Source organism: Haemaphysalis longicornis, unplaced genomic scaffold (assembly GCF_048455015.1).
Source record: "Haemaphysalis longicornis isolate Haplotype H1 unplaced genomic scaffold, Haemaphysalis longicornis Haplotype H1 scaffold_9, whole genome shotgun sequence".
NCBI lineage: Eukaryota > Metazoa > Arthropoda > Arachnida > Ixodida > Ixodidae > Haemaphysalis > Haemaphysalis longicornis.
The window spans coordinates 163,035,411-163,048,304 of record NW_027526460.1 but is presented as its reverse complement, the minus strand read 5'-3'; the positions used below and the strand labels follow the sequence as shown (position 1 = coordinate 163,048,304).

The 12,894-nt window shown below is 47.2% G+C and overlaps 1 protein-coding gene across 1 annotated transcript in view; it reads right to left on the bottom strand.

Moving 5' to 3' along the window:
- The window catches only part of LOC144151723 (venom metalloproteinase BumaMPs1-like), a 191,101-nt gene extending 185,033 nt beyond the window's left edge, over window positions 1–6,068 (bottom strand). The window contains exons 1-2 of the mRNA XM_077682845.1: window positions 5,964–6,068; window positions 5,338–5,501 (exon numbers count right to left, since the gene is read on the bottom strand). Of these exons, the coding sequence (XP_077538971.1) occupies window positions 5,338–5,501; window positions 5,964–6,036 (237 nt within the window). The 5' untranslated portion in view covers window positions 6,037–6,068. The remainder of the gene's footprint in view (window positions 1–5,337; window positions 5,502–5,963) is intronic.
- Between the last annotated feature and the right edge of the window lie 6,826 nt (window positions 6,069–12,894).

The window sequence follows — 12,894 nt, the reverse complement described above, 5'->3', positions numbered from 1 at the left end:
TATATGCCCCTCACACTCTTTGGGCCTACTCACAGACAGTAAAACCGTTCGCCGCCTTCGCTGTCTTGTCCAGGAACGCCACGTCACCCTTAATAGTTCTCCTGGCTTCCGTACCTCAGCCCGCAAAACCTTACAGAAGCCTACAACACCCCACTTCAATTTATCTCGGGTACCCCTTTGCGTTCACCTGCAGATTTAGCCGAAACCCTCTTTGGCATCCATTTTAGAATTTTTCTAACAGTCTCCCTTTAGCGCATCCCTCGATAACGCCTATTCACTGAATTGTTTGGCACGCATTCCGCACGGCTCGGTTTCCGGCTAGTTTGCGTCGTATGGCGAATGGACGTCGTGCATTTCAGCGGAATTTTCCTGGAGTAGTCCTCGTGCTCGCATCCATCGCCCAATCCGGGACGTTTACCCCACTTTCTTTGTTTATTTTGGCACCGTAAATATCTCCAACAATCATTCCGCTCCAAACCTCACAATACCCAATGTTTTCCCAGAATCACTGTTTTGCGGGCCGAGATTGTTACTCACTACGCTGCCTTCAAACATTCTTGATTCAGTGTTCTCTGTAACAGCGTTAATACTGCATTGCGTTAACTATCCAAATTATCTCATTGAATCTCCCCTAGGCACTAAGCCCACGATTGCTTTAACTGCCCCTCTTACGGCTTGGTATTAAGACTACTCGGGTGAACATGATTATGATCTGAACCGCTATTTCACTGTCTGAGAGTTTGAACCAGTTTTGGCTACGGATGATACGCGGTCGGCTCCTGGTGAAGACGCCATCACATAAACAACACATCGACACCTTCCCGACCACGCGAAAGAATTTTTCCTTAAAATTTTCGATCCGAGATGGGACAGCCGCTGTCTGCCAATTTCCCCGACTTTTTTTATCAGACATACAAAACCCGACGAACCAACTTATTCCTAATCTTTGTCCTATATCGTTGACGTCGTGTGTTGACAGGACAGCCGAAAGAATGGCTCTCACTCGCATCTCCGCTTTCCTTGAAAAGGAGTGTTTGCGCCATTTTGTCATCTTGTTCTGAACCCGCGTCTGTGCGCAGGTTGCGTTTTTCACAGCGAAGATGTTCAGCAAATTGTGATTGTTCATGCCCACAGTTAAATGTATCAACAAATTGTCGAGCGCCCAAACTTCAGCGCAGGCCTCGCGGCGACCACCCGGCAGCTGACAAAACCAAGAAAATACCTAGCGCTCGTGTGTGCGTGCCTCGCGACGACTACCCAGCGCCCCCTGCGCACTTTTGAAAATGCAAGCATTTAGGGAGGAAGCATTTATGAAAGGCAAGCGCTTAGGGAGATTGGCAAACATTGGTCAAAAAATCTCCAGCGTTCGCCGTAATCGTGGCAACACTTTCTAGGAACGAGAAAGAATCCAGTGCTCACCTTATTTCACTCGGAAAGAGAAAGACACGCCTTTGGGTGCGCAGCTCCGTGTTGATGTTCAATTATTTTGACTTAAAAAAAATGAAAGAAGCTCACACTTATAGTCCACTTTGGTGTTCGTCGGGCTCTCCAGGTCACGTACAAGATATCTTCCGACGTGGCGTAGATCTCACTGGGTCTTTTCTCACCACTGCTGGCCTTTCTCAGGCTCCGAAAAATGTGAGCTGCTCCTTCACAACCGTTTCTCCATAGTTATGTTCTACCATTCCTCTATTCGCAAAATGTAAGGTTCGCGGCTTCCTTTTGCATGCAATTGAAAGCGTACAAACACCACGCCATCGCGACTTGAAACCCGGAACCCACCTCCTGCGGCTTATGGTCACTCAGTGATCGGGTCTCCATGAACCTAATGCTTTCTGGGTTGCCAACGTCCTCTTACTCAACAAGCCATTGAACGTGATTCCTTACATCTAGTTCACAAATAATCAACTCAACCACATCAAAATCGCCCTTATGGAACTCTACAAGGTACATATTAACGTTTCTATCGCCATTTCAACTGCCAATGTTTTGCCACGGGCTTTCATTCCTTCATATATCTCCTCAATCTCCACCACAATTCCTGGTTTTCTGAGCTGTCTCTTACACTGCAGGGCCAGGGGTTACTAGCCCATACGGGAATATCTCCAATTCCTGTCTCGACCTTTATTCTTCCCGATTAAATACCGGCTCTAACCTCCACATCCGCCTCCGCCCGTCCAACATATCCCGCTTCCTTCATGCAGGTCGTCGTCATGCGGCCCCGCACCAACATTCACATGTTTTCGCGAACCAGGGGATCGCTTACAGAGATGCTCCCGTTGTGGTTCCTAGAGTCTCGTGTGGCCAAGCTCGGTACCCCGCGCTCACCTTACTTAACCCGAAATCAGTAGAAGCGGCCTGTACCTTCACCGTCCCGAAGCCATCGCCCACACATGCGCTCCAGTACTTAGCACTCCAGTCCTTTTCGCCCGAGTACACAGTCTTTTCCGTATCCCACGTCGCTATTATACACACACAGAGCAGCTTCCTACCCTCTACATTTTATCAGAAAATCGAGCGAGTGGCCTCTACAATACAGCCACCCACCGTTTCCCTCCGTTTGGTCACTGGACATTCCGGGATTGACAATAATGAGTTGGCCCACAAACTGGCCCGAGACACATTATTTGATGCACCCTTGATTCCAGGTACCGGTCTTAGGAGGACGGCAGGACGCTCTCCGTGCACAACAGTACCAGGGAAGTGTACCTCCAGCTCCGTCTGGACAAACGCCTCTACTTAACCCCTAAGCCATTACTGATCGTTCCGGAGACTCGTCTTCTGAGGGGAATTCAAATGAGCGCTCTGAATACTACCCCCAACCTATTTGCCTATCGCTTTTGATCTGATCTCACTTGTCCGAACGGTCCCGCTACTGTCTGCTGATTTACCCCATTTCGTCTTCTACTGCCGGGCGGCTCAGCTATCGAGCTCGCCTCGCTCCCATGCCCTTCTGCTCCCTATCCGGCTGGGCTGGCTTCGCTCTGAAGGGGAAGAAGAACAGCGCAGACTGGTCGCCCAGGCGGGCGACGTGCTCGTTCGGTTGCTCCAGCCGAATAAAAAGTCTTTTCTACTACTACTTTGTATATGCTGCCCACTGAGCGTTTAATTTATTGCTAATAAAATACAATCGTTCATATAGAGAAACAAGTATGCCCAGATAATTTCAAGTTAAACAGTCAATCTTTCCTCTTAAGACACAAGCCCCCGAATTCTAAAATATTTGGAGGGATGGTCTCCTTCGCTGCTGTTGTTTTTGAAAGGCTTTATTATCCTTGAATTGTCTTCATTACGAGAGTATTATATCTATCAGAAAACTCAAACGACTTTGTACTTACGTCGCTCTAAAGGCACCATTCCATCGTGCTCAAAAAAAGAAAACAATTCGTGATTTTTGTTATCCTACAGTTCCTATTTTGCAGGGTTTTGTAAAAAAATGAATATTAGAAAAGCTCCAGCTCTCCTCTGTACTATAGCGTCATAAGTTTAAAATAAGTAAGCCATTAGGCACTTCCGCTTTGATGAAAATGTTACTCAGGACTGCTTAATTAAGCTCTTTGTCTCGGCGTCTAGCGTTGCCTGAAAACCGATCCTAGCCGAGCGTACGTCAGCGCTGGCCTCGTGAGAAGCGTCCGGTAAGATCCTGGCTTGCGCTTGCCCTGGCGCCGCGGGAGAAGCCCACACAAAAATACCAAGAAAAATATTGTGGCAGGCAAGATTGGAGAAACAGCACAGCTGGCGGCCACTTTCCCTTCGTCGGATGCCCGGCCGTTGCACCCGGATGTCCCGAATTGTCGCTGAAAGTTCTCCATGACTAACAGGCACACATCGCTTTGTCAGGAGCCTTTCACATCTCTCCCAAAGAGGACCGCGTAAGCACGTTCTAGAACTAGCGGCGACCGGCTTTCCGAACTCTGTGAAATGTTCCGCACGTGAACTGGCGAAAAGAATAGCATGCTGGAGATCACGCCACGAACGCTCGGCATAGTGTTCTTGAAAGGCGAGCTGACCTATGCAGAGCGCTTCTCACGTGGCGCACGCTTAGGAGAGCTCGGTATTTTTGTATTTTTTTGCGAGCACCTCACGTGGCGCAAGCCAGGCCCGGCGCCGGGTGCGACTCGTGAAGCGCACGCTCACGTGCGTTCGGTAATTTTTCTTGTTATTTTTTTCTGGTAACGCTATATGGCGGAATTAAAAGCTTAAGCAGCTCTGATGTTAATGGAGGTGCGCTGGGTATGCGTCCAGGCCAGATTGATCTTCTTGAACACAGCGCTCAGCTTTTGTGGCTTGATCTCTCGTGTGCTGTTCACCTCGCCAGTTCACGCGCGTTCGCTGCTGAACTGAGAAGCACAGAAACTAGTTCTGGCTACAGACGCCGAGTTCAAAAATCTGGTAGCCGCAGGTTTGGGTGCGTGCTAACTCGCCGCACTTTGGGAGAGATGTGAAAGGCTGCGGACAAAACGGTCAGGCAAGCCCGGGCTTGCCAGCCATAGAGAACTCGGTCTCCGACGAAGGCAAAAGGGCAGCTAGATCTACCCTTTCTCCAGGCATGCACCAGTAGTGCAAGCTGCGCCAATTTTTTATTTTTAATTAGGAACACATCTACCATTTCACTGTTTTTTTTTGGCAGCGTTGAATTTCGCGAAGCAACTCTTCTAGCTTTCCTCATAATTTCAAAGAAAATCTTGATATGATGGGCTCCAAGAAAACACACCCGCTATTGGTAAGTGTGCGTTATAAATAGTGATAAACTTCAATTATTACTGAGTGCAGGTTTGCTGAGAAACAGCGGAAATGTCTAAGCACGGTGGAGGTTTTTCTACTACTAATCGCCATGCGCACGTCTTTGGGAAGAATTTAGTCCAAACATGACTTCGTCCTTTTTATGAGTTTCCATATTGCTCAAATAAATTAGCTTTATGCATCATTACACTAGAGGTTATCAGCGCTGATTTGGCTGTAGTGTGACTGTGAATGCTGTTTTTTGTGGCGTAATGTGTGTTTAAAATCGACACCTCAAATCTTTGGGTGTAGGAAGTATAAGAGAGAGCTTTGAGAACACACTGCACCAACAATTTTTCAAGTTTTTACGAGTACGGATGAAGAACATTTTTGGGTATATTTTCCATTCTATTAACGCGCGAGAAACCTAAACAATGACACCCCGCGTAGGCGGGCAGACGCCGCCCTCCTATGCATGCCTAGACCCCTTCAAGACATACCTGACTCCCTGTAAGTGTTGCTTTTCCTATTTTTTATTGTGTTACAAGTGCTTCAAACATTCGACAAGGTAGGTACCGCACATGGCGCTGACCAAAATAAAATAAAAGTACTTACGTGATAGGCTATCGGTGTATCATCAAGTGTACTGTGAACAAAGAACTCTTCGGAAAATATTGTGCTTTTTTCCAGGTTAAGAGTAATGTCGTCTGAAATCTTGAGCACTTTTTGTCCGCTTTCGCTCCTACTCTCCAACATTTTCGGATACACAATCATTTCATCTGAAATATTCACCCAAATTAAATCTCCGTAGTCTTGATCATTACAAGCACAGAAAGTGGTCTTTGAAATGTAAAATTTTTTTCGGAGGGCCATGAAAGCACTCAAAGTGAAATCTTTTGATCACAAATCGCTGCTCTCCAGGCGAACTTAGTAGGCGATTCTATACTTCACCACAGGTAGCGCGGGTGGCGACTAACTTCCTGTCTGACTAAGATAGTGTCATATTAGGTTTTTCTAGTTAGTAACCAACACAAACGTGACAAAATATTGGTTATGTAGTCGTAGCATCAGTTTCAAGCAAAAAAAATAATAATTGTAGCAGAGATGCGGAGGCGAGATGCTATATCACACGCAGTTATAGAACAAGTCAAAAAGAAAAAAATATCTAACATATCTTCATATCCTAACAACACACATAAATTGTGTGAACTAATACTGCTACTTTGACGAAAATTTCTAACCGTTCATGGCAGAGCACATTGCGACCAAAACTGAGTGCAAACAGAAAACAGGCCACATCATTGCAGCTCCCATATGAACACTGTTCCGCCGGCGTAGGAATTCTGAGTTTATTACCAACAACGGTCCTGACATTGAGAACGACTATTTATAAAATCTCTCACCTAGTTCGGACTGCTTCAGCGTATCGGTTTGCTGGGGAACTTTTCAGGGGGCCAAAGAGCAGAACGTCCTTGGGAGAATGTCATATTACGGCTATCTCACATCGAACTTTTGCCTTATTCACAGACTTTTCGAATAACCTCTACGCCAATTCCTTTGAGAACTTTCTATTTGTAGTCTATAAAGTCCAGATTACATGACCTATCTGTGAATTTTTCGCAGTAGTATGAAGGCCTTTCTTAAAGCTTCTACAGCAAATATTTAGGTCAGAAAAACGACAAATAAAACAATATACAGCGCCGGAAGGTTAGTAAACTTAATATCAGTGCTTTTAACGGAAAGGTGAACGTACCATGAAATACAGACCTCGAAAGTACGTTCGTTGAACTCAGTGTTTTATAAAGTTTAAGAAAAGACACATTCGTGTTTTACGCCCAGGGACTTCGCCACTAGAGACAACCAAATATCCTGTCACCTTCTTATGGGAAACATGTTTGGTGCGGGTACTTAAGATTACCAGAGTTTTGATTTTTTTATGTTGTTTCTTTATATCCCTCTACCTGACATCTAGGGGGGGGGGGGAAATGTTGTTCTTTAAAGGCTTCTGAGTACGCATGCAAAAACTTGCGCTAGGGGCAAAGTCATTCCTCTGGGCTTCTGAGGCCATTGTACTTATTCATCAAAAAGCATGGGGGATACTGCCTAGCAGCACAACAGGCTGTTTATTGTCCGGACAAGCGTGTAAATACGCATAACCTACCCTCAGGTATCGGGGAGCTAGAGAAAATTCATCTGTGATCTTACGGCGGAGAAATGGCATACAAGGTTGAAATGTCGGGAGACTGGTTCTCATTGTGTACAGCCTTGTCATGGGAAGAAAATGACAGCCCGATGAGGTTCGGCTTTACCTGCGAGGACATGTTAGTACGCTTGTGAATTTATTACAAAACAATAACATTCACTACCGGGCGCGGTGTTGTCGCCATTTGGCTGTTGTGATCAATTTTCTGAATATTATCGTCATCATTTTTTGTTATTGATGATTGGATTTGCAAACGCATTCTTAACATGCTCAGGACCTCGTTGCATCTGTCTCCAATACCAAGCCAAAATGGCATTGCGGCGTTAACCATATACGAGAAATTTCTTTAAAAGATTTTTAAGTTCGCAATTATCTTCAAAAGCAAACTAAACCCCTTTTTGGGATCTCGCCTTTCGTTGAATAATCAATAAAGCTCTTTTATGACATGTTATGTTACTCGTGACCGATTTTAATTTATTTTGGGTGCCGGTACAGAAACTGTACTTGGGAAATATAGTGTATTTACAAACCCGGAACTACAGCTTCAGGGCATATCGGTAGACGCGTTCCGCTACTGCAATCTTTCTTAGACAGCTATGCCCAGTCGCACAAGAAAAGTTGTTTTCACCGTGGTGTTCTCTTAAATTTATTCCCGCAACAAATAACACAAGAAAATTTATCGTGGTGGCGTGCTAAAACTTCAATTCGAAGACATTACCATTACTAGTGTTATTCCCTCAGAAACACGGCAATGTGGTATATTTTGACGGTGAATATATAAGAACTGCATTTGCACACATACGCGATCTTCTGCTTGAAGGCATCGACAGGGACAAAGATAAAGAGAAACCGGAACAAGTTTGAGTGTCAAATGAACTGCTCGAAATAAGTGTTAAAGGCGCTACATTCACATAAATAATTAGAAGGGCCATTTTGTTTGAGAACGGCTAGGCCAATTGGTTTTTAGATGTTCTATTTTAACAGCTCAACAAACAAAGACGAGAGGCAGAACAGAGGCAGAGCCACACAGGTGTCTAATTTCGACTAATTTTTTTTTATTTCCATCATATCTGACAAATAAATGCAGTCAAGGCAAAAAAGCAAGAAAAAGAAAACACAACGCGTGTCAACAAAACAGCGAGTCCGTCATAACAGCCCTGATACCGCGCGCTTATATTCCGTCGAAATAGACCATATTGTGGCAAGCATTACAAAAAGAGGCAATACACATTTAAAAAATTGTATGCGTTTCTGCACTTGCTTTTGTAGACTTCTGTTGAATTTTGTTCAGCCCTAGCGGTAGTACCAGGCCAAGCCCGGGGGAGCCAAATACAAATGTGTACTGTCGAGCCCGCTTATAACCACTCTGAGTGTCATGCTGCCTCCGTTCGTTATATCTCGAAGTTCGTAGTAAATGGACCACAGTAAAAAAAATCTTAAGTCAAAACACAATTTATTTTAGATGCGACTGCATCTCATTCACTCGCCTTCTCCAGGCAGCGTCGTCGGCGTTGTTGTCGTCCGCCCCTCCCCCATTCTCTTCGCCGCGCGAGCGGCGCTCTCCGCCGCTCACCCCCTCTCCTCTCCGATGCCCCTCTCTCGCGAGGGGCATTGGATTGGATTCGAATGGACTGGCTTGGCTTGGCTTGTATTGGATTGGATTGAATTTGAATTGGATTCGATTGGATTGGATTGGATTGGATTTGGATTTGGATTGGATTGGATTAAAGTAGATTGTGTTAGATTGTGTTGCGTCATAGCCGCGGCAGACACACTGGCGCCGGCGCATGTATAGTACTCTCTCTTCCGCGGCCTCGTCTCCTTCGGGCGCGCTGCCCATATAACCGGTGTGCCGCTCTCCGGCGGCCTTTCGGTCGACGGTTGCTCTCCGATTGCGCTTGAACCCCCCTTAGCGTCGCATCACACCAGGGTTCTCGCGAGGGGAGGTGGGCGTAATTTTTTTCGCAAAGACGTCCGTGATGGCTTTTTGTTTGTGCAGTGCAGACTTGATGAGAGTGGTCTCCAGTTTATTTAGAGCCGCCCCGGGCTCTTCGCCTAGGCCCTTGGCGTAAACAAGTTGTTTAAGGTACTCTATGTAGCCCATTGCAACAGGCGCGCTTGTATACGCGCCGGCTCAGAAGTTTCGTCTTCGTCCGAGTCCGATTCCTCCACATCGCTCTTGCCCCCCAATTCATAACGATGCCCTCATCCGTGCACGGTTCCGCAGTGTCAGCATCTTCATCGGCACATACAAAATCATCCCAGCCGAGGTCACGGCCCCCCATGTAGGAGTCAATACCTCGCTGCCGTAAATCGCCGCCCGACTGACCATCAGAAGCATCGAACTCGGCTTGCCGGCTGTGTGTCGACGAAGCCGGCCTTGGGGAAACGATTCGGCACGCAAGTAGCTGTGACGGCTGCGACCTCCGACCAGGGAGCCTTCGCCATCTCTACAGCTGAATACAGCGAAACTCAAAGCGGCAAGTTGGCTTCCGGGCGGTCAACAGCTATGACCAAGCGCTCCACAACGCGGCGCCTATACCATGCTTAAAAGCACGTATTATTCCCACATGAAGCGGCTGCACTTTCGATGTGGTATTGGGTGACAGGAAAAGCAGGTTCACTGCCGTCCGGGAAGTTTGCACGTGGTGCGGAGAACAGTTATCAATCATGAGCAGCTCGCGCCTGCCGTGCCTCTGCATGTCACGGTGGAACTGGCTCGCCACTCCGCGAATAAATTGCGTGTCATTCACGCCTTAGCGTTGTGCTCGTAGCACACGGGCACATAGCTCCTAATGCAACGCGGCTACTTCGATGTTCTGATGATGAAGGCCACGCGCCGGTCGCTGCCATCCATGTTAGCGAACAGAAGTGCTGTGACGCGTACTTTGCTATGCTTCCCGCCAGTGCATGTGTCCCCCTTCATAGCTTGCGTTTTATCCGGCAACATCTGGTAAAATACCGCAGGTTCATTTGCGTTATAGACGGCACGCTCCGCATACCTTGAAATAACTTTTACATTCTTTCAAGCCCCGCTGCAACATCTTGGTCACTTGCGGACGCCGCCTCGCCGACAATCGACTTAAAAACAATGCCGTGCGCACCTTGAACCGATGTTCCCAGTCATTGCCTCGGTGGATGTCGGGAGAAACATCATGAATGAAAAGTCTCTGGCTCTGCGTAGCATCATTAGACCACTTATTCGTATGTTGCGAGCCCGTGCGTCGACGAACCACTTCCGTAGCGCGTCCTCCACGTCCGCGTAGGCGGCCTTCCGCATGCGCGTCCTGTCCGTTGAGTTGGCGTTGGCACCGCCTATCTTGTCCTTGTTTTTCAGAATCGTCGAAATTGTGGATTTTAACATGCCGTGCTTATTTACTAACTGTCGGTTTTTGACACCTTGGGAGAGTTCGGTTAAAATGGCTGCCTTTGTTGGTAAGGTTCGGGAAAGCGACCTGTCCCGGCAGAGCTGGGCAGAGGCCGTCATTTCAACTCACATGCCGGCGCCGGCCGTCAGCTGTAACCGATCGGCAGGGCTCAAAGAGGTTCGTTGTACGTAGAATTTCATGCCATTGAAATAACGTATATTTTGATGGTCACCCGGTGTTTGTTTGTTGTAAGCGAAAGTACGTTTTAAGTGGTGCCGTTGTATGTGGGCTCGACTTATAACGTATATTGAGTTACTCTTTCCTTGCATTAGTTCGTTAGTACCCCGCACAGCTGTGAACAGTTAGGAATCTCCCCATGCGCCCAATACATGGACTACCACCGGAGGGGTGCGGTTTAGAAAACAGCTCGAACAGTAAGACAGTCGGACAATCAGCCGGACAATCGCTTGTTCAGTAGGGGGGTCAGTCATCTGTCAGCCAGGGCACTTCGCTATATAGGAATGGATTGACTTACAATTGAAGATAAGCCAACACTCGCAGTATCTGCGAACTATGACGAGGTTGCTACCGATGCACTATCCACGTTGTAAATATGTTATTTTAAACTATAATTTACATCGCAGTTTGTCCGATTTATTTCCTCGCACAGGAATGCTAAAGCAACATTGTCAACACATGTCAACATTGTCAACATTGTCAACACGTATAAATGCTATATGGGCATCATGCAATGGAGTTTCAAGTAAACAAGTAGCGCCACCACGTAGCGTGTTTTTTTGGGCAAATATGAAAGAACTCACTCAAACTCAATCCCAATTTTTTTCGTTTACTCTGTACTCAGTTAATCTAAAACTCAAAAAGCTCTTGTGTTCTCAAAATCACCCGTACTCCCTCATGACATACTCATTTGTAATCGTACTCAGTTGTACTCAAACTCATTTGTCCTCACGGGTGTTGTACTCATGAGTACTCAATTCGTCTGTACTCACTTGTACTAATACTCAATGTGTACTCACTTGTACTCATACTCAATTTTTACTCACTCGTATTCAACTCGTATGTATTCACGAGTAATCGTACTCATTCTGTACTCATGAGTACTCGAACTGAATTTATAGTCATGAGTACTCAATTTGCACTTACGAGTACTCAACTTATCTGCACTGTAAGCTATAAGCTCGGTCGTGGCTCGAAGAAAAGACTAAATAGAAAACACTCAACCGTGTGTTCGAGATTTCGGCGCACGTTAAAGATCCCCAAGTGGTCGAAATTAATCCGGAGCGCTTCACTACGGCCCGCCTCATCACCTGCGTTGCGTCAATCAATCAATAAATCAATCAATCAATCAATCAACCAATCAATCAATCAATCAATCAATCAATCAATCAATCAATCAATCGATTAGCAAACATTCAAAATGCCTAATTGAGTAGAAAATCCGAGGTTACATATAGATCAGGACAGGGGACCATGGGAAGAAAAGGTTTGACGAGGTGCACTTTCGTAGGGCGACTCACTGCGCAAGGCGTGAGAGAGAGAATCAGAGAAAACTTTATTATTTGCAGTAGGTTTAAGGGGTCGGCGTGGACGCAGGCTCCAGCCTGGCGGCGACTAGCCTAGCCCTGTCTACGAGGAAGAGCTGTGTCCCTAGGTCAGAGCTACCCAGCGCCCCTTCCCACTGCTCATCTGAGGAAATTAGAAGGAAAGGGTCTTTAGGGCAGCCCCACATGGAGTGGGGTGCAGTTGAGCGTGTGCCTGACTGAGGTAGGACAATTGGGGGAGGGGTAAAGGGAGGGGTGGATGTGGTGAAGTACCGCTCGGCAAGGGAGAGTGCGAGTCTGGAGGAGTCACCATCTGCGTTACTGCGCTTTCGTGAGCTGAGAATTGGCAGGGGGGTATTTGCGGCGGGAGAGGCGGTAATGAGTGACAATGTACTGGTAAGTTGTAAGTCTGTCCCTGGCGGATCTGGCACCATGGTAGGGAGCGAGGCCGGCACCCGCTCGGATTGTAAGTCCTTGAGCGACGACGTGGGCTGCCTCATTTTCCCCGAGACCGGCACAAGCCGGGGTCGAAATTAGTTCTACCGGGAAGGCTGGGGAGTTTTGAGCCAGAGTTTTGAGGGCGAGTGGCGAAATAAGGCCACAAGCGAAATTTCGGACGGCCTTTTTGGAATCTGAAATTATAAACGCTGTGGTCGGCTTGTGGGTAGCGCTAGCGCTATTGCCGCCTCCACCGCCTCTCAAGGAGGAGGGGTGTTCACCGTGAGGGACTTGATGGGAGGGGTGTCGGGCCTGTTAATCACGGCTATCGCAAATGCGTCATGGTGGCGGTATTCAGCAGCGTCCACGTAGTGGATATCTTGGCGGATGGGAAGACGCTTCCCCAGTGCTCGTGCCCTCTGTGTTCTTCGGCCCGCGTTATATGCTGGATGCATATTGCGGGGTAGTCGCGGAACTATGAGTTAAGCGTGGGTGGTATGCGAAATGGAGACTTCCCGGACTAATCCTGCCGGGATATGAGACCAATTCTGTCAAGAATCTGTAATTCTGAAGGGGTATTTGAGCAGAAAGGTCCGCTTCT